The 21875-nt window shown below is 57.4% G+C and overlaps 1 protein-coding gene across 15 annotated transcripts in view; it reads right to left on the bottom strand.

The window, feature by feature from the left end:
- DYSF (dysferlin) overlaps positions 1–21875 on the bottom strand; it is a 207542-nt gene that overhangs the window by 64228 nt on the left and 121439 nt on the right. For all 15 annotated transcript variants that reach the window (XM_054728122.1, XM_008147464.3, XM_008147462.3 and 12 more), the window contains 5 exons: positions 13862–13955; positions 13248–13325; positions 5133–5314; positions 2208–2348; positions 1303–1332 (listed from right to left, as the gene is read on the bottom strand). In XM_054728122.1, the coding sequence (XP_054584097.1) occupies positions 1303–1332; positions 2208–2348; positions 5133–5314; positions 13248–13325; positions 13862–13955 (525 nt within the window). The remainder of the gene's footprint in view (positions 1–1302; positions 1333–2207; positions 2349–5132; positions 5315–13247; positions 13326–13861; positions 13956–21875) is intronic.

The following is a 21875-nucleotide window of genomic DNA, read 5'->3' as shown; positions in this document are numbered from 1 at the left end:
AGGAGAAAGGAAAATGGCAAACAGGTGGTGGGAAGGGCCCGGGCCTGTGCGGCAGCCCAGGAAGCAGACAGGCCTCAGGTCCTGGAGCTGCGGCTCCTCTCCGAGCATGTGAACTTGGAGAGCCAAGAAGAAACAACGGGTCCCCCAGGGTCTGGCAGACTGAGATCGGGAGCTTGGACTTGACAGGAGAGGGATGGGGAGCGAGAGAAGCGGGGAGGGGGGAGAAGCAAAGGGGGGAGCGGGGCCGGGGGCAGGAGGGCCTGCATGGGAAGAGCTGCCTACAAATTGTGTGGGCTGCCTCTGAGGGGGAGGCTCCAAACAGAGCCCCGCTGACCACTTCCCAAAGCTGCCGCTGAGCCCGGCCGAGAGCAGTATTTTGAGAAGCCAATTAGCCTGGGCACCACAGCGAAGGGTCTGCATTTTCGACCGTGACGCCCAGAAAGAAGGAGAGCGGGGACAAGGGAGCCTAGTGGAGGAAAGAAACTGGTCCCGGGGGGCACAGGGAGCTGGGAACCACGGTCTAAACCAGAGCTTCTGGAACGGAGGATGCGCCAGAACCCTCCGCAGGCTTGTGAACAGGCTGCGTGAGGCCCCTGCTCGTTTGCTTCAGTCGGTTTGCAGTGGGACCCAGGAAGTATTTCCCACAGCATCCCCGCGATGCCCCGCAGGGAACAGCTGGGCTATTGGTCGGCAAACTCATTAGTCAACAGAGCCAAATATCAACAGTACAACGACTGAAATTTCTTTTGAGAGCCAAATTTTTTAAACTTAAACTTCTTCTAACGCCACTTCTTCAAAATAGACTCGCCCAGGCCGTGGTATTTTGTGGAAGAGCCACACTCAAGGGGCCAAAGAGCCGCATGTGGCTCGCGAACCGCAGTTTGCCGACCACTGGGCTAGTCGATGGCTCTCAGCCCTGGCTGCACATTAAAATCCCCCGGGGTGGCTTTGAAAACCACCAATGCCTGGGCCACGCCGGGAAGATCCTGCTTCCTTTGGCCTGGGGTGGGGCCTGAGCACCGGGGATTTATAAGGCTTCGCAAGGATTCTAACCTGCAACCAGGCTAAGAGGCACTGGGCCGGATGATCGTGAGGTCCCTTCAGTCTGAGAGTGTGATCTTCTCAGGGAAGATGGGCAGGAAAGGCCTGAGCTGGGCCAGGACCCCGGCCCCCCGTCCACCCCACCCCTGAGGCCCCCCTGGGCCCTCCTCTGCCTGCTGCCCTTGCTAGCAAAGAACAGAGCTACAAACACAGGGAGGCCAGCAGGGAGTTTGAAGAAGAAAAGTTGAGAGCAAGACTTACCTCAAAGCCAGGAATGTGGTGGATGGCCGGCTAGAGGGAAGGAAAGAGCTCGCTCAGATGCTTGTCACTCAGGGCTCCCTCGCCTTCCCTTCTGCCCTGGCCAGGCAAAGCCATCGCCAACCACAAAACAACACTCATAGCATATGCCGGTGATCAGACAGTCCAGGGGTCTGCACGCTCTCTTCCTCGGAGGCCTGGGGCCCCTCAGAGCTGCCTGGGAGTTGGAGGCAGGGTGCCCGGGGTCTGCACGCTCTCTTCCTCGGAGGCCTGGGGCCCCTCAGAGCTGCCTGGGAGTTGGAGGCAGGGTGCCCGGGAACCAGGCTGGCATAGGCTGTGTTCCTCTCCAACACTTCACCTGGATCAGCCCCACTTCTATCTGGCTAATACATTGGGGTTCACGTCATACCAAGAGCAAGTTTGGTGATTTAGTTCCAATGCAAACCTCCGATTTTACAGCAGGGAAGGGGCTGGCCCAGGATCACAGCTGGGCTGTGGCACAGCAGTGTGGAACAGGGGGCTTGCCCTTCCCTGTCCTTGGAGTCCCCCCTACCCTCCCTCCACCACCACCACCACCACCATCACAATTAAGTCCCTGTGCCCCAACCAGAAACGACCTCAGGATATGACCCCGGGGAAATACATCCAATGGCCAGAGGACTCGGAGATTCCAGCATTGGACGCCAAAGTTAGAGCGTGTCCTGATTTGGGGTTCAGAAAAGATGGCTGAGACCAGTCTCACCAGGAAGCCTGACTTCCCTGCAGTGCTCCCCACTGTCAGGCCCCCGGTGGAGGGAGAGGATGGCTCGGCAGCCCCCTGCCTTCCACAGGCTGACCCTGCCTGTGTCCCCCACACTCCCCCACCAGGTACTCCCCGCCTCCTGGATCTGGACGTGGCCCAGCCTCACCTTCTCTCTCTGGATGAGCTCAAAAGAGGCCAGCAGCTCACCTGCCGGCTGGCTCCCCCGAGTCAGGGGGAACCAGGCCAGCCGGGGCATCCGGTCCAGACTCGGCTGACAGATGCAGCGTCCCATAAACTCGTCTGCACCCTGGACAGGGAGTGGAGAAAGAGGAGTCAGCATCCCCAGCCCAGCGCTCCGGTGGCCTCAGAGGGATGGTCAGACCCACATCTGGCCTCCTGAACCCTAAAGGGCAGCCCCTGGTGCTGAATGGCAAGCTCTGCCCCCTTAAAAGGATTTGAGAACAACGTGCAGTGGCCCTGGTCACTGCTGCTAGATGTGAATTCCCGTCATGGTGGGGAAGAGCCTCTGCATGTCCAACTAGCAGTGCCATGTTTTAATTTAATCAAGCTCTGAGCCAATTAGAGACCAGAGTGGCGGGATCCTAGCATTTCTCTGATGCCCTCATTGACAAGGCATTTGATAGTCCCAAGGACTTTTGTTTCTCCTGTTCATTGCACCTTTAAATTCTACCACCTTCCAGATAGAGAAACTGACCACACTCATCGAATTCTATGAGTCTTGCTGAAATGATGTTTCATCCTTTGCTCGGGCACTTTCCCTGGCTCCCCACTGCCTAGAGGAGAGAGTCCAAACTCCTCCCCTGGGATGGAAGGCCCCCTTCTGGAGCCTGCTCCCCTCTCCTGCCCTGTCTTTCCCTCCTGGCACACCCTCTACGCCAGCCTGCTGGCCCTGGCTGCTCTCTCACCACTGGCCTCTGCATGGGCTGGTTCCAGCCATACTGCCCTCTACCCTTACTAGCCATGACCCACATCCCTGCCCAAGCTCAGCCTCCGACATGGCCCTCTGTGACCCCGCTGGCCTGTGGTCAGCTTTCCCAAGGGCAGGGGCAGGGCACAGAACATGGGACTCAGCCAGCTGGTGCTGCAGCCCTCACAAGCCCTGGCTATTTGCTCAAGGCCCTCCTCTGGAGAACCCAGAACAGGACTGGGAGGTTTCCCCACCTGCAGTCACCTCCCTGCTGGGGACATCCCGGAGAGCCATTCTGGGGTAGCCACCAGCTGCTGCATAAATGCCCAGATCATCAACTGACAGTCCAGCAGCAACCACTCAGAGTGGGCGCCAGCCCCAGCCCTGGGAGGGCTCCTGAAGGCTCCTCTGAGCAGGTACTGTCCTACCGATGGGTCACGGAGTGGCTGGGGTAGGGGAGCCTGAGCAGAGCTCGGGCAGCCAGGACAGCAGGAGCTCGGGGTATTTGCCACAGTACGGACTTGCTTGACTATATTAACAATGAGCACAGCCTCTGCTCTCCCCCAGGTCCCTGGAGCCCACCCACTCAGAAGAGGTCATGGCTGCACCTGCTCCTTCAGCCCAGGACCTTCCTGGTCCTCCTACCTCCCCCTCCTGCCGCAAAGGCGCCAGGCCCTGTGCTCTTCTCCAAACAATCCCAAATAGACTCTAGTTTCTCATCCCCCCACCCCACTCCCAAAGAGCCAGCTTTTCCTTCCAGCTTTTCCCCAGCCAAGGTCTGCACTGCCCACTGTCAGCTGGCCCCCACCACCTGGAGGCACCCTAAACAGCTTCACCTTCCCCACCCCCAGCTCCACACCCTCTCAGGGCACCTGACATTCGGTGGCAACTCTTTCTGGAAACACTTTCAAAACCCTGCCTCTTCCCTTTTCATCACGCCGCTGTCCCCAACCTAGGAGGTGACCTCTCTGCCACATGCCCCATCTGCTGACATAGAATTCTCTCTCATCTCTGCTCTTTTTAAAATGTTACTGTGACCTGTCACTGCCCTGCTCCCCTGGCCTCATTCTCTGTTCTCCTCCTTCCCCGCCGGCCCTCCTCTCTCCTCGGTCTCCCACTCGCCCCAAGGCTGCCTCCTCCCAACACCCACACCAGATCCCACATTTCCTCCAGGGCTGCATCTTCCCCACAGGCTTCTGCACATCCAGCCCACAGTGCACTCTCCCTCCTGGGAACCTTCTACAGCCGTGCTGTCCAATACTAGAGCCGCTAGCCACCTGCGGCTATTTACATTGAAAGCTTAATTAATTCCAACTACATGAAATTCAGAAGTCAGTTTCTCGGTTGCATTAGCCACATTTCAACTGCTCAACAGCCACATGTAGCTGGGACACTCTGTGGACAGCTCTGTTAGAGGGCCTGGCTATGCCTCAGAGCCACATGGCACTCAGGGACCCACTGTCTCTCTGGAGCAGTGGTCGGCAAACCGCGGCTCTCGAGCGACATGCGGCTCTTTGGCCCCTTGAGTGTGGCTCTTCCACAAAATACCACGTGCAGGCGTGCACGTACAGTGCGATTGAAACTTCGTGGCCCATGCACAGAAGTCGGTTTTCGGCCTGGGCGAGTCTATTTTGAAGAAGTGGTTCTAACGCCGAGCCACACGCAAGGGGCCAAAGAGCCGCGTGTGGCTCGCGAGCCGCGGTTTGCCGACCACTGCCCTGGAGGATTCTCTGTTTGTGGGTGCGTCTCGGCTCCCACCTAGGCTGGGAACCCAAAGTGAAGGGCTACCCAGCCCAGCACACAAGTGCTTAATAAATGTCTGGAGTCAACACAGCACTCTGATGAGGAGAAGGGACTGGCCTGGGACCGTGTACGCAAGTTAGAGGCAGAGAAAACCCCGGCTTGTGAGCCACAGCCAGCACCTCCCTTTCCAGACCTGTCCCCTCTCTGATTGGGCACAGCACAGGCGCTAGCCATCCAGTTTTCACTCCTCTACAATAGTTCTGACCACTCTGCAGTCTGTGGGGCCAGGGGAGAGGCCATCCGTCCCAGCCTCAGGGTGCACCCATCTGGTTGGGGAGCTATTCCTCACGGCAGCGTCCCTGCCTGGGCCCCTGGAGGAAGTGGGCGGTGAGGGGACGCAGAGGAAGGCAGGAGGCTCACATAGGTGTCGTTGTCGTACAGCTCCACCACGATGCTGGGCGGCTGCTCGGCGATGGTGGCCGGCTCGCCGAAGATCTCGATCTCATAGAAGATGAGCGTCTGGTCCCAGGTGGGGTTCAGGGTGTTCTTTGCCACCACCGTCTTCTGGCTCTGGTGCAGGAAGGAGACGATGGCGTAGGGATCTGTGGGGGGGGGGAGGGGGGGAACAGGACACAGCAGAGACCGTGAGAATTGGCTGCTCAGGAGTCACTGGGGCCACAAAGCTGGAGCAGAGCTGTGCCTGCCCCGCTGGTGCTACAGCGTCAGGTGGGCGCCCATTTCCCGGGCTCTCCCTGACCTCCAGGAGCGGACGGGTGGGCCACCACGGGGAAATGGAGCCTGGATCCAGGCCAGAGGGCACAGAAACCCAGAGACCTTCCCCTTCTGGGCTCCTTCTTGGGCTGATCCCCAGGGGGCAAGGTCCAGTTAGAAGAAGTGAGTCCCTGGATGGCTCATTCATTTGTTCATTCAGTCATCCAACAAGCATTTATTGAGTGCCTTCTGTATGCCGGGCTAGAGGCTAGGGGCTGAAAATGCAACTGAATCAAAACCATCATTCATACAAACAAACATGAAATTGCCATTTTGATCAGTGCTTTGAAGACTAGAGATAAGGCGCAGTAGCGTGTGTGAGGAAGAGACCTGGCTTCTTTGAGGAAGGGAGAGTAGAACAGAGATGTCGGTGCCATCAGCATGGCGTGCCTAGGGCTGCATTTCAGCAAGCTCACTCTGGCTGCCACACGGAGGGCGGGGGGGGGGGGGGGGGAGGAGTGAGTGCAGGGGGACCAGGTATGAGGCTCCTGGAAGAGGCCAGGCAGAGACAGTGGTGGCTTAGATGGGCAGGAAGGCACCAGAGAGAAGCACATGAATTCAAGAGCTGTGGATGGTGTGAGGGGAACCCTAAGGCCCCTGAAGCTTCCTGCTGTCCCTAAACTCCTCTCCAGCATGCCAGCCCCAGCCTTGCTGGCCTAGGACCCAGCCACTAGTCACTCCCTCTGCCTAGTCCCACAGGGAAGGTTGGAGTCACTAGAAAAGATTCTAGCGTAGTGGTTCCAAATGTGAACATACAGCGGAACCGCCAGGAAGGCTGACACAGGCCGCTGGGTCCCACCCCAGAGACTCATGCTTCAGGTCTGGGCTGGGGGCTGAGAATCTATTTCTAACAAGTTCCCAGGTGGTACTGATCTGCCCTCCGGGGCCCCACTTTGGAAACCAATGCAAGAGAAGGACCTATGAGACTGAGTGTGTATAATTTACGAGAGGAGCAGAGGGCCTGGAGAAGGGGCACCCCAACTTCTCCCACCAGGGCATCAGCCTGGGGGAGGGGTCCAGTTTGCTGCCATTTTATAAGACCCAAAACGCCAAATGCTGAAGGCACATGACAGGAGAGTCTAGAGTTGCAGGAGCCTGGCAGCTGGGTGCTAGATGTTTTGAGAAGGTGGAGCCTAAATGTTCTAACATATGCCCTATCACCTTCGCACCTGCTCCATCCTGCAATGCCTCGCATCCTCTGAGCCTCACAGTCCAACCCAATGCCGCCCCTAACCCCACACGTGGCCTCAAAAGGGCGTCAGACGTAATGGGCTCTGCCCTGCTGGCCTCGGAAGGGTGCTGGGATGTCCAACTGCAATCCTGGGGCTGGGATGGGGAGACAGAATTTCCCCCCAAACGGGAGGTGAGCAGGATAAGCTCCTTGGCCTTAAGGAGACCAAATGGCACACCATGGCCACTGCACAGGAGGTGGCAGATAGTGACGACAGAAGAGGTGGGGAGGCTGAGGTGGGCAATGGGAGGACTCCCATTATGGGATGGAGGGAGCAGGGCCTAAAATTCTAGCTGTCACCCAAGGGGCCAGTTTTAAGGGAGAAGAGGGTCTAAGTTAGGAGGCAGAAGCTGTGGGATGAACAATGACAGGTTTGGCTAACAGGAGGCAGCCACCAGCCTGGATGAGCTCCTTAGCCTCAGGCACAAAAGCACAATGGGGTAAACCTTGGAGGACTTCCGGCAGGAAACTGGTTTGGAACCTGATTCTGGGGGTAGGAGAGGGCAGTAGGAGGCTCTTGGCCGGGGAGAAATGCTACCACATCCCACTACCTCTACGTGGTGGGAGCCTCCCTGGCATGGGGCTCCCCCTTCCATGCACCAGCCTGGCAGGGCTGGCCCAAGCCCTTCCCTTCCTGCCCCTGGCAGGGCCCAGCGGCGTCTGTGCATTTAATGAAACCGTCTGGCTGTGATACCATCAGCTCCAAGCTCGGCAGAGAACCTCTCCCTGGTTCCAGTAAGGGAAAGAGGGAGCGTTCCGATAAATAAAACCATATTAGAGAGCCGGCGAAAAAGCCCCTTTTGTTCCCACCCCCTGTGCTTCCCAACGCTTTATTTTTATAAGCGTGCGAGCCCCAGACCGACCGCGTTTACACAAAGATCACAATTGCACATTGTAGCGGCTGTGCACACTGTATTGGTGTTGGCAGCACCCCCCACGCTGGCCCCTGAGCAGGCCGGCTCCTTCCAGCAGGCCCATCAGCACAGCAATGAGCTCAGCGCGGGGGGACGGGAGGGGGTGGCTTTCAAACAAAAATCACCCAGACCCACACACGCGCCCCGCCCGCCCATGGGAGGAAAAAACACACAACAAAGGCATTGTAAAGAGCAGGCCTGGAGGCCTGGGGCCTCAGACACTGGGCTACTGTGTGCTGGGGCCTGGCCTCTCCCCGCCACAGGGGCCAGCCCCTCCAAAAAAAAGAAGCAAGTGGGGGTGGGTGTTGCTGAAGCAAGGTGGTCAGATGAAGGCAAGCCAGACAGATGCACAGACACATCCCTCTTCCAGGAAAGCCAAGAGCAGGGAGGAGCAGATCCCAAGGAGAGGCGAAGGAAGGGTGAGGACCATCTCTTCCCTGTCCACCCAGCCCCGCACTCTCCGCAGGGCCACCACTCCCACAGGAGAGGCCAGCGCGAGCCCTCAGGCCTTACCGGCCAGGCCAGGCAGAGTGCCACCAGAGCTGAGGTGAAAAGCAGCTGGACTGGAGCTCCCTGAGGACCACAGCTGCCCCGGGAAGCTCCGGCCATGATCACAGAAGGTCCTGCCGGACTCCATCCCCAGGAGAGGCCCCAGGCAGGTGATGCTTCTCTGGACCTGGAGTCCTGCGCCCCTGCTTTGCCATTCAGACCCTCCTGGAGCTCCAGGGCAGACACTTTTGCATGCCCCATACACTAAGCTTTCCTCGTGGGCCTTCCACCAACCAGCTCAGAACACCCGAATAGGGGCCAGGGCAGGTAGCATCACCCCACTTGCCAGAGAGGGAGCTTTGCCCCAGGATGACTAAGTCACTAGCCCGTGCTGACACATGGCCCGGACTGGACACCTTGGCTCCTAGTCCAGTGCTCCTGCTGCCATGTTTACAGGGTAAGGGTCCTTAAGAGAGCAGGCTTCATCATAGCAAGGCACTGCAAATGAAAACTGTACGACAGCAATATTTTTGCTGTAAAATTAAGAAAAATTGTGTAGATTTATAAAACCCAGTGTTGGCACATGTTTGATGAACTAGGTGTACTCTCCTTCATTGCTGGATGCAATTCAGCAACTCTTCAGGAAAGCAATTGGGCAGCATGCCCAGGAAAACATCACACTGTTTATACCCCGTTTCCCATATTCCTGGGCATCATCCAAATTAACCAAAAACCTATATGTACAAAGATGTTCACTCTAGCGCTATTTGTCATCCATCATTCACTCAGTATACAATGATTGACTAACCACATGTGGGCGGTAAGCACGGTGCTAGGGATATGAAGATGAATGAGACACGATCCGGGCTCTTAAGAGCATGACTACCGGCTAGAAGTGGTAACTAAACAACAGTTACAATACAAGGAGATGTGCAACTTAATAGTGGGGTGTATAAGGTGCTAAGGGTGGGGGGATACTCGGTGTGGCCTGGTGACACCAGGTCCGTCTTCCCAACGGTGGCCCCCTCCCCTGCATCTCAGAAATGTGGACGTTCCCAAGGCAGACCAAGGAAAAGAGGGGGTGGAGGCGCCCAGCACAGGTGACCAAAGGCTCCAAAGAGCACAGGCGCTTGGGAAACAGCAAGGAGCTGATCTGGTTAAGGGGAGGAAGAGCGGGCGCCGGGCAGGGGGACAGAGGAGGGAGGAGGAGGCGGCAGGTCACGCACGGTCCTGGATTCACGCTGAGCAGTTTGGACTGAATCCTATGTAGATAGATCAGTGTTTCCCAAAATGTGTTCTTCGAAATGTGAGTTCTCTGGGGAGCTAATGAGTGCCGAAACAATCACACAGGCCCCTTCCGCGGCCGCCGCCTCGGAGCCCCTCAAGGCCACGGCGCGCTGTAAATCTCCGTGTGCAGCGTTTCCCAGCCTCTCCTGCTCAGGAACCCTTTTTAAGTGGAGCATTTCACAAGCCTCCGATGCACTTTGGAAAACAGCTCCTTGAGCTCAACTAGAAAATTCCCCCGAGCTGAGCCAGCCTTCCCTGAAAGCTGTGCTTCAAAAGAGGGGGTGGACCCTGACTGGAGCCCAGACACGGGGAGCCCAAACATAAGAATGTCCCAGCCCCACCCAGGACGGAGTCTGGATCTGGGGGGACGAAAGCCCTGGTCCCCACAGAATGGGCTGCCTCCATGGTGGGGCAGCCACGGTTCGTCAGCCCTCACTGAAGACGGGCCTAGCAGCACCATCCTCAGGACCACCCCACCGGTTCGGCTCTGACTCCCCCAGAACCTCGAGGGCAACAAAGAGGACACAGGAGCTTTTTTCCTTGACAGATACGCCACTCCGGCATCTGGGCTGCTCACCATCGCTCAGTCTCGTGGTGAGCCAGGTCAGGCCCCCTGAGCCCCCTTACCTGCAGGGCTCTCAAAGACGCTCTCTGGGTCCCTCATGCTAAGGGCCATTCTCTGGACTGTGGTGATCTCAAAACAGAGTCTATCTTGGTGGCAGTTCTGTTAAACAGAGCTTATGGTTCCCTCAAACCACAGCAATGTTGGTACTCAACTGGGGGAGAGCCAAGGAGAATTCCCTGGGGGGGCAATTGGGAAAAGCAGATAGCTGCCCACCCCGCCCCCCAATTCCCAGGGAAGGGATGCTGCCCAGTAGGTCTGGTGTTGAGGACACGTGAGCCCTAAGTCTGCCCCATCTTTTCCAGTCAAAGTAAACCCAGTGCCTTCTCCAGACGGTCACCCAGGAGTGGCAGCCCCAGCCCAATATCCAAGAGGTCATCTGAATTAAACATCACTTCACATTTCTTATGCCCAATCGCCACACGGGCCACACCCCCATAACCACATGCCACACGCGCCCCTCCCGTGGCCCAGAGGATTGTGCTGGACGTCCACTCAGCCCCACCCGAGGCGAAGCCCTCGGGCAGCCTGGGCAGCGGTATCTCCACGAGCCTCCCTTTCCTGACTGAGTTTACTATTATTCGACCAATGTTTCCTGGGAAATTCCTGTGTGTTCCCCCAAACCCTCGGCCAGGGAGAAGGAAGCAGACACAGCCGGGTCTCCAGGCAGTTCCAAGGCCCACAGACCGGGGACAGGCAGGGAGCACAGCTCGGGGCCACTGGAGCCCACCCCGGCCCCGGGGCAAGGCCCAGGCCACCACCGGTCAGAGTTGCAGAGGGTTCCAGAACCCCCGGCAGCCAGGCCAGACCGTAAGACTCGAGACAGACTCTGCACTGGACCCTCCCCGGCCCCAGACACTCCGGATTCACACAGGAGTTTCCTCTGAGAAATGCCAGCCGGTGGCCATACACAGCCTCCGGCCGCCAGCCACCCCAGGGTCAGTTCCAGGGGAGAAATTGCTTTGGTTTAGGGGTTGGGAGTGAAAATAAACACTCTGGGTTTTATAGGTTCACCCGTGTTGGCTGCTGTTTTCCTTTCCAGCAGCTGCTCAATCAGGCCTTTCATTCAGAAGCCAGTGGCCTCTGAGGAAGCCCTGGGCAGTGCCCTCAATGCTCAAGGGATGTTTACTTGGGGGAGGGGGTGGGGCTAGGATGGAAAGTGTGACGTCTCTGCAGGCCGGTCCCAGGCTGACGTGGCCTGCCTGCCTGCCTGCCTGCCATCTAGAGGTGCACACTGACTCCTAGCGCGGGCTCCATGGAGGAATTCCCTCCCTGCAGGGTCCCCGCCAGCCCAGCCCACAAAGGACCAGGGCCTCCCCGCTGAGCCCCACCCCACCGCCCGCCTCACACAAACCTGCCACCTGCACCCCCACCTCTCCTATCCTCCCCAAACGAAGAGGAAACAAGGTTGTGAGTGAGTCCACTTCTTTTTTCCCAGGGCACGTTCTCAGTGTCGGAAAGCCTCCTGGCACAGTTTCCCCGGAGCTGCAGCCGCCCGCCCTTGGCCTGCAATCCCTGCCCGCTGGCTTTGCCTATGCTTTGCAGAGGGCACTCTCGGGACCCGGGGCCCGGGACCCAAACCACAGAGGAGAAATTGCTCTATCCGCCCTGAGCCTGGCTGCCCCGGGGCTGGAGAACAAGTCCCTGAGAGGAGGGGATGCGGGGGCACAGCTGCTGGAAGGAGGAACCAGAGAGGTCCCACGTGGGGCAGGGGCAGGGGCGGGGGCGGGGCTGGGAAGGAGGATGGACACGTGGCTCTAAGCTGCAGGGCCATTCTGTGAACAAATCATTCTCCAAGCAGAGCTCAGTGCTCCTCGAGCATTTGGAGGGTGATATGTAACTCAAGCAATTAGTTAAGCCATCTGAGTCTCTGTTTCTTTATCTATAAAAGAGTGTTAAACATCTACTTCACAAGAGAGGTCTAAGGGTTACATGAAATCATGTGAGTGAAGCGCCTGGGCTCATAGTGAGCACTTCATTCAGTGTCCGTTCTTCAGACAGGAAGTGCTGCAGGCTCAAGGGTAAGACAAGGCCTCTCCCTGGAGGAGCTCACAGCCATCGTGGGAAGCATGTGACCGAGATAGACGGTAATTCGCCTATGCAGTGGGTCAGGGCTCTGAGAGCGGTGCTGGATGGTCAGAAAGGAACAGCCATTTCGGCTTGGGGAAGAGTCAGAGGGCATCTGGGCTGGGTCGTGAAGGATGAATAGGAGTTCGCTGGGTTAACAATAGGGAGGGAATGCATTTTAGGTAGAGAGAACACTGAGTACGAAGGCTAGAAAGATGGCAAAAGTTGGTGGGGCCAGAGCTAGTGGATAGAGGGCGGTCCGGGAAAACAAACTGGCAAGGTCCATGCGGTCAGATCACAAAAGAGTTGTCTGCCAGGCTGGAGAGCAGAGGATGTATCTGTCAGTGTCTACATTTGAAATCAGGGGAGTGACATGACCAGATCGCCTTCTGGGCCAGTGCAGAAGGAAGCAGGGAGGTCAGGAGATGACCAGGGTGTCCAGATACGAAGGGGCAAGATCAGTTCCCAGGGACATCTTCGAGGAAGTTTCAGGAGCCAGAATCAACAGAACGGGGTGACGGACTGTGTCCATGCTGATGGGACACCAGGACCCAGGTGGGAAGTGCACAGAAAGCCTGGGATGGGGGGGCGGGGGCTGGAATGTCACAGGAAGTTCAGTTTGGACAGGGTGAACTGAGGTGCCTCTGAGGCATCCGGGGGGAGAGACCAAGATGTGGCCAGACATGAGGGGCTTCTAGGAACTGAAGACCTAGAAGCTTCCCTGACATGAGGGGTCCCTGAAGCTGGGAGGAGGGGCCCCAGTGCCCAGAGAAGAGGACACAGATACACTCTTGGGAACGCCAGGCTCAGAAGGCAGAGAAGCACCTGGGTAGGAGCAGGCAGAGCAGGAGGCGGCTACAGGAGACCCCAGAGAGAGGGCATCCTGGGGGTCCAAGCCAGAGGAGCTTTGAGGAGGGGATGGTCAGTAAAGCCAAACCCTACAGAGGGGTCAAGCCAGCCACCTGATAACTAGGAAGCCACAGTGACCTGGCAACAACAGCCACCTCCACAAACGCAGCAAGCACCACTCCCACCTCCAGGGGAAGCCCTGGGCCTGTGCCCCATGGTCCGAAGGCCCCATGGTCCGAAGGCCCCATGGCTCAGTTCCCAGCGCTCAACTCTGGTCCCTGGCTCTCCTCCCTACCCCCACCTACCAGAGAAAGAGTCCTTGTCCATCGCAGGCAGGTCCCGGGCCTGGTACATGTAGCAGCGCAGATGGTAGCGGTTCCCGTCTGCACCAGGGAAGAAACAGAGACGCCAAGTGAGGGGCTGGAGGTGGCTGAGAGCCGGAGCTAGAGGAAAAGGTGGAGTCTGTCCCTGGGAAGGGCAGGCCCAGGGGCTGAACGTTAGAAATGGCACATGTCACACTCTGCAGAAGTGAGCCACTCAGAGAGCCAGAACAGACCACAACTCAGAAGTAGACACCTGAGTGATGTATCCTTGGGCCTGGCGAGAGTTGGAGAAAGGGGACAGAGAAGGAAGAGAAGGGAGGGAGGCTAAATTGATGGCAGGAGAAGCCAGAATGCACCAGATCTTGAATGCCTGATTTGAAGCTTAGAGGTGACACACCATACATAGACGGGCATGTGCGTGTGCAGGCGCACACACACACACACACACACCAGAAGACACTGACTCACCAAAAGAACACAGACTCCGTTCTCCACAGCCCCACATACACACCTGAACATATAACCCCATTCAAACAGAAACAAAAGATCACACACCCAACCATATCACCCCAAAGACACCTCGAAGCATCACTTACAGTCGAAGATGCAGGAAATCGTGGGTCTGTTCACGCCAAAGCTCAAGGTGGAGACGGACATGGAATCCTCACTCCTGTCATCCACCACACCGCCCTGGAGACACAGAGCTGATCAGGACAGATTCTGACCCCACGCCTGATGGTGACAGGGAGGCTGACCCAGAGAGCCCGGTCCCCGGGTCAGGAGACCTCTAGACAATGCTTCTTGGCTGCTGAGAGCTGGCCCATCAGCCTCTAACTTCACCCTAGGGTAGCTCATCCTCTCCTACAGCCCACAGACTCCAATGTCAAGTCCACGGGGAAATTTTTCTTCCTCTCTAGTAGAGACCAGACAAGTCAGAATGGAAGTTTGAGTTGTTCCATTCTACGTGGTTGGAGATTGATAGAAGGTGGGACTTTAAGAGGATCTGTGGGGGAAATCTAGTGGTGATCTGCCCACCAGGATGAGTTAAGAAGAGGCAAAGTCTGGAGGCCCAGTCTAACATCGCTGTCCACCCCTGAGCCTGGGTTCCTGGGCTCAGGCTGAGGCAGGAGGCAGGGATAAGAGCAGGAGGCAGTTCAGGTGTACACTGAGGCTCAGAAACCAGTCCGTGCTTAAAGCTATATGGTCATTCCCCTTCCCCATTGTCCTCATTAGCACTGGGGTCTAACCAGTGGGATATCAACCACCTCCCCTGGACTCCATGTCCACTTCCTGATTCAGGGATGCCCCATTGCCACCTCAGCCACACTGCTGCCACTCACGGGGTTCTGTGTGGCTTGGGGGGCTTGGTGACCCAATAGGGACCAAGGCCCATACAAGAATAGGAAATGCTCTACTCATACCCAGCCCAGCCTCCCAGCCTGGGCTTTCTATGACATCAGGTCCACCAAGTCCCTCTCCCCTCTCCCACACCTGCTCCTTGCCCAGTCCCTCTTCCTAGCATACAAGCACACATACCCTTGAAAGGAAACCCTGGCTCCCCGTGGATGGCCTGTTCATCCCCCCCAGGCCCATCCAGAATGGCCACTTCCCAGAGCCGTTCTCCTGGGCAGCCGGGATCCCCACCTGCAAACATTTCCCAAGAATCTCAGCCTCTCCCAGGGGGCCCTGGAGCTAACCAGTCCCCAGTGCCTCCAAATACACAGCACAGGGCCGCTTCTGTGCCTCCCCTCTCCAAACCACGCCCACTCTCAGGCCCCAGCCCAGACCCCTGTCTGGACGCTGGTCCTCCCACTTCCGATCTGCCCACACGCAGAGCCAGCACAGCGTCATTACCCAAGTCACCATTGGCTCCTCAGCCCAAATCTTTCGGTGGCTCTCACTACCGAATGGTCCTCGTCAGACCCGATGACCTGGCCCATCTTTCCCATCTAACACCAGGGCTTACTTCCCTCAAACCCAGTCCTCAGCTTCAGGCCGGCCACGCTCCTCAAAGATGGTCCAGGCTCCCGTCTGCTCCCATCCCAAGCTCATGCTGTTCCCTAGCCAGGAGAGCCATTGATCGTCCCCGTCCTGTCCTGGTCACTCGGGGTCAACAAAGAAATGCATCCGAAAGGTAGGCCAGGCTTCCTCTGCTCCATCCTGAAAGGGGGCCCATAAAACACGCATACTGGAAAGACGTGTTCATCGGCCCTCCCAGGGGACTCCGAGGTTCTACTACACCTGGGCAGGCTCTAGCTCCCGCCACAGGACACCCCCCAGAACCAGATTACTTGGGTTCCAATTCTGGCCCTGCCAATTGCTGGCTGTGTGACTTTGGGCAGGTTGCTTAACCTCTCCGAACCAGTCTCTGTAAATTCGGGATAATCCCACAGTATCTGTCTCAGAGTTGCTGTGATTATTAAGGAGAAAAATTACATGTTCTTAGCATACCACTTGGCACATAATAAATGCTCAATAAATGTTTGCTATTATGAGAGAAATGGGGCACAGTCAGGACGGGGGGGATTAAGTCATAAACGATGGAGTTAGCAATTGTGCTTAGGGGTGGTATTCATGCATCCCATAGCTGTTCCACATTATTCCGGGAGCTGGAAAAGTGGACACTTCGGGAGCTACAGCCCTCAGTCTCTCTCTCTACACACACACACACACACACACACACACACACACACACACACACACCACATACACGGGAGCAGAATAAGAGGGAGGGTATCATGCTACAGACAGGGAAGGCTACTACAGAAAGACCCAAAGGCCAGCAAGCCTGGATCCTCCCTCCCAGGCAGGTGTGACCCCCAAGCATCCTGCATTCCCACGAGGAGAGGCGTCTGGCCTGGCTGTGTGCTGGCATCCCGCCAGAGCATGCACCAAGTCCAACAGCTAACGGTTCCCAGTTTCGGGGTCTGTGAGGCTGCACATAGGGCTGGACCTGGGGGGCCCAGCAGGCCACCCCAGGCGTGAGGTGCAGGCACGCCAAGGAAAGCAGATCAGGACGCTGGAAATGGCTTGGCCGGCCCCCCGGGTGCAACAACGCATAGCACATGCAGCTCAGTGCACTTTAGTGGGGGGGGAGGGGGAAAGGTTCCGCTTGGGGTGGGATTGAAGGTCCAGGACTCTATAGCCCCTTCGCCTTAGCCTGGCAACACACGTGTGCCCCCCTCCTCCCCAAACGTAGGTAGCTGGGGCGAGCGTAAGGAGCGAGGCCGCCTCTGCCGCACACAGCCCCAGAATTCCTTCTCTCCCTCCAGGTGCCTACAGGGACCTCCCTGCTTGCGGATCACTGCCAGTGCACATCCCCACTCACCTCACACCTCCTCCAGAGGCCTCCCCTAGCCGCCTCCATCAGCACCACTCCCACCCAGGCTTCTGTCTGGGGCTTTGGCAGCACTTTCTGACCACCACCCCGCCCTGCCACTCCACGGGCCCTCTTCCATCCCCACCCCACCCCGCCCCCATCTGCCACCCAAGTGTGGCCCTGCCGCCTCCTTCCATTCTCCCCCTAGCTCACAGAGACAGGCGGCGCTTGCTGGGAAGAAGCAGGGAGAACAGGAGGTGGGCTGCAGGACACCCACTAACCAGGGCCCTGCAGCTGCCCCGGTTCCCACCCAGGGCAGAATTCCACCCTCAGAGCTGGCCAACGTCTTTCAGTCTTCTGACCCTCCCAGGGGGACCTGAGCTCTCCACACATCCGCTCAGATCCCAGGAGCAGAGGGGAGGCCAGCTCTCCCTCCCAGCCCAGCCATGGCCTCAAACTGAGTCTCCGGGAGTCAGGAACTCCCTGGAACACACGGTGTGGGTCAGGGAAGGGGAGCTGGCGTGCCTCAGGGAAGCTGAGTTCCTAAAACTCAGGTTCCTCATTGTAAAGTGTCAATTGTGGCAACACCCAGTGGGAGGACTATAAAAATGCGGGTATCTCCAACCTTGGCACGATGGATATTTAGGGCCAGGTCATTATATGTTGGGGCTGTGCTATGTGTTGTTGAATGTTTAGCAGAATCCAGGGCCTCTACCCAGTAGATGCCCATAGCATCCCCCACCCCTCACCAGACATTGTCTAATGTACCCTGGGGAATGGGGTGGGGAATAGAAATTTCCCCCAGTTGAGAACCACTGGTGACTATTAAATAAAATGCACCCACTGCCCTTGGCAGGTACCTGGCACTCAGTAAATGGTGTTAAGGGTGTCAGTTTAACTCCTTCATCTCTCCAGTCTCGTGTTAAACAATACTCTCCCCTCCTTGCTGTCTGCCCTTCCGCTTTCTGTAATTTTGGAATCCACCGCCTTCCCTCTCCCACGGGACCTTTGCACGGGCTGTTCTCTCCACCTTGGAATGTCCTCCCTGATGAGCGAACTTGAGCTCTTCCTTCGGCTCAGTCATCACTGAGGCCTAGGCACCTCCTTGACTGCCGTGCCTGCATCAGCGTCCCCTACCCAGCCTCTCCTAGCTTCTCTCCTGCATCCATCTCTCCGTGTGCACACGCAAGACATACACACTCCTCTCTCCCCTGCACCCAGCCCAGCGTCTGGCACTGGGTAAGTATCCACTGAAGACTTATCACGTGAATCCCAGCATTCCCCGCCCTAAGCCAGGAGTGCATCACTCGGGCCTACGGTCCCAGGGGAAGGGACAGGAGAGTATGCTTTGGACAGCACCCTCCCACCCTCGGGAGGCTCCGGGCCTGACACCACTACAGGAAGGAAAAGTGATGTGCATCACTGCACCCCAGGGTGGGGCCATCTGTGGGGTGAAAAGACCAACGTGGGCCCTTGGGAGGTCCCATCCAGGAAGTCTCCCTGGAGGAAGGGCACGAAGAAGGGTGCTAGAACTGGGAGAGCAGCCACGTGCTGGAGACCCACCCCTGAGCTGAGGGGAAGGCTAGCTAGAGGGGTGAGCTGGGGCAGGGGGGAGGCACAGCCGGGAGAGGGAGGGCTGCCTTCCTCTGCTCTCCCTTGGAGCCCAGGCAGAGCCAGGCTGCAGGGTCGCTGATGCTCCTTTTCCACCCGGCGACCTTCACTCCCACTGCACACGCACCCTCTTCCTCGGCCCCAGGGCCAGGCCCAGGGCATTGGGTTTCCCACAGCCACATTCCTGCCTCCATAGCTCATGGCAATGAGACTCCCGGGCTGGGGCTGGGGCTGGCAGCCACGCGGTCTGCGGCCACGCACTCTGTCTTGGGGCTCGCTGTGTAAGGGATCCTGCCGCTCGCCCAGGGGACTGGGTGGCCTCCAACTGCTGCTGCCCAGCTGGCAGCCAGGGCTCCCGGGACAGCCTGAGCTCAGAATAGTAAGGAACACTCTCCCTCCCAGATGCCAGGGGCTCCCCCAGGGGTCCCCAGAGCCAGAGGCCCAGCCCCCCTCAGCCTGCTGATGGTTCTGCCCCAGGACCTCAGCGTGGCCACCACACTGGGAGGAGATGGGCAGGTCCTACGGAAACAAGCAGTTTCAATGCAGGGGACTCCTCAACCGGCCTGAAGTGGACCCGCAGAGCAGCGTGAGACCTCTCGCGTGTCTGAGATTCCTTCTGCACCACACGCTGTCTGTCACACACACACCTCCTCCTTCTGGTAATGGCACGTTGCCCCACACAGGTCTAGAGGTTGGGCCAGGATCTACAGAGCGGAGGCAGGAGGGGGACAGAAGGGGCAGAGCAAGAGGACACAGGCTTCGCAGTGGGATTCCCCGGGGCTGAGCAGGCAGGGGTCAGAGCCACAGCAGCCACACGCACGGTGGTCAGGAAGGAGACCACAGAGCCTTGGAGGTATCCTGGGCGCCCACCAGGGTATCCCCTTCCCTAGCACAGTCAAGGAGATGGACATGGGGGGTCAGCTGCCCTCCTCGCTTTATGGGGAGAACTCCATTCCTCTGCATGATTGACCCAAAGAAAAGGTGACAGAGATGTTGGGAAGGGAGCTACTACTGAAGGCCCCCATCTCTTCTCTTATGTAAACAGGATCAGGACCCCACCCCACCCCCAGAGCAGCAGGGGCTGGGGCCCACTCACAGGGCTCATGAGAACGGATCATTAAATTTTCAGCCATTTTGCAAGGCGGTTGTTAAACACGACCCTTTGTAAAAGCCAAATCCTATAAATGTATAACTACAGAAATTCATTCAAAAAACAAAGGTGATAAATGTTCAAACTCATTACCTCCTAGTTATTTTACTACTTTTTACTGTTGTCCTGCTCCTGAGGCTATGTCTAGTATATCTATAGGGTATATAGTACCACGTGCTACTACTGCCCACGCCTTCCCATATCCACCTGCACGATGTCACATTGCTGGCATGAAATGGGCCATGGCAGAGATATTTACACCATGGGAATCAGCAAGTGCTACCAACCAGGCTGAATTTGTTGTCTGGACTCTTCTCCGGAGAAAAGACCCGCACAGCCCTAGGGTGACCTGGCAGGATCTCTCCTTCACCATGGTCTTTGCTGGGACATCCAAATAGCAACACAGCGGTGTAGGGTAGAGTGCCACAAACGCACAGCCCCATCGTTGTCCACAAGACTGTTCACAATACTCCCGTCAGAAAACAGCTGGAGTGTTATCTGTCTTCTCTGTGCCTCAGTTTACGCAACTGTAAAATGGGAATACTACTAAAACCCATCTCTTGGGATCGCTGGGAGGGTTAAGTGAGATAATATGGGAACAGGGAAGAGGGCAATGCTTGACACATAGCAAGTGCTCTAGAACAGCTGGCAAACTTGTCCATAAAGGGCCAGAGAGTAGATCCTGCTTCCTCACAGAACTCAGGACCTGAGCAGGGCTCTGGGGCAGGAGAGAGCCAAGTGCCAAGGCAAGGCTTTGGGGGGTCCAGGGCCCACGTCACTGCCCTGCCTGCCCTGCCTGCCCTGGTCTCGGTTTCTAGGGAAACCCCACACCGGCCAGCCGGCTAGGCCAGAGGAGGAGAACCCTTTAAAAGAGGGAACTCGGGAGCACACAGACCTCCCTTCCTCCTTGGGGCTGATCGCAACCTTAAGTGGAATAGCAGCTGAGGGTGCAACCCCATTTAATTCACAGCTGGAGCCAAGGTTTGGAAGCAGCTGCTAAACTCCTTGCAAAACTCCCGGCCGGCCCCTGGGGAGCGGGAGTGGAATCAGGAAACCTGGAGAATCCACGATGCCACGTGTGGGCTGGCGCGAGTGTCCGCCTGCATGTGTGCGGGTGTCCCTCCAGGGTTTCCACGTCTTCGCATGTGGAGGCTGCAGGGTACGCTCTAGCAGGTTCTACCCCACGACAGAGCGCCTCGGTCATGAGGATACTGTATGTCCCCGTTTGCCAGGAATGGCCCTACCTGTGTTCTGGCATAGTTCCTAATAGTGTCCCAGACCAGATAGTGAATGCTAAGGTCACCCTGGGAACGGTGGGCGCAGACCTCATGCATGTACAATGACATACGTCGGGGCACCAGCACATCACTCGCTGTGACACACACATTCATGTGCTGGCGCTTTGTCGCGGCTACAAAGACACATACCTGGGCCCTACAGACATCATATCCAAACTTTGAGCTAGACAGCCAGGGATTGCACAGTTAGAGGAATTACCCAAAGGTTTGTCCATGCGGGGGAGCAGGAGGGGCAGGGAGGCCCTGCTAGACATGGCTGGCAGCCATCCCTTAAGCTGCCCTGCTAGCACAATGCCAAGTCCAGAACAGGTGCTCAATTTGCATATTCAATAAACAGAACCCAGGGACACTGGGAGCCACCTCTCAATAAGAGCCAACCCTGTCACGGGCCTTGGCTACTTAACGAGGCAAACCCCTCTCACCTCCCAGGCGCTGCCCTTGCTCCAAGTGCCGCTATGGGCACAACATCGAGGTGCCCTGAGCACAGCAGGGCTCCATCCAGGTCCAGAGATGGCTCCTCCCCTCCCCACCCACATCTCTCCTCCTTTTCACCAGTTCAGATCTCAAATTACTCTCTCTGGCACCAGCCTCTCCCTGACCCCCTCTCCTAGCACTTCTGGCTCCCAGCGGCCCTTCCCTGCCCCCGGCTGGGGCTGGATTCCTGTCTCTGTAGGTCCTCCCCACTTCTGGTCAGGATTCGGGCCTCTGCCAGCCAACTTGGAGGCTTCCTGGGTGGGCCTTGGTACAGCGCTCCCCCCCCCCCCTGCTCCAGGGAGGCCAAGCGACCTGACTACAAGACAAGAGGGTGATGCCCACACCCCAGGGCTCTAGCCAGATGCCAGGGCTCTCCCTCCAACCCCACTCAGGGACATTATGCCTGAGCAGGAGTGGGACGATCCTAGGGAGAGAGGGCAGAAGAGCCACTATTCTGGCCGTGGTTCCAGATGGACTCGTGCTGTGCCACTGGGCAGACCCCTTCTCAGGCCTCAGTTTCTTCTGGGGCAACAGAGGGACTCAGAGCTGTTCTGGAGCAGCACTGTCCCAGGTGCTCACCAGGCGTGGCTACTGGGCCCTGGAAATGGGGCTGGTGTGACTGGGGAACTGAATTTTCTTATTTTAATTACTTTAAATGTAAATCTCAATAGCCACATATGCTGGCTAGTGGCTACCATATTGGACAACGTGATCCTGAACCTCAGTCTCTGCAACTATAAAATGGGCCTAATAACAGA

This window comes from Eptesicus fuscus, chromosome 16, assembly GCF_027574615.1.
Source record: "Eptesicus fuscus isolate TK198812 chromosome 16, DD_ASM_mEF_20220401, whole genome shotgun sequence".
Taxonomy (NCBI): Eukaryota; Metazoa; Chordata; class Mammalia; order Chiroptera; family Vespertilionidae; genus Eptesicus; species Eptesicus fuscus.
This window is presented reverse-complemented; position numbering and strand designations above follow the sequence as displayed.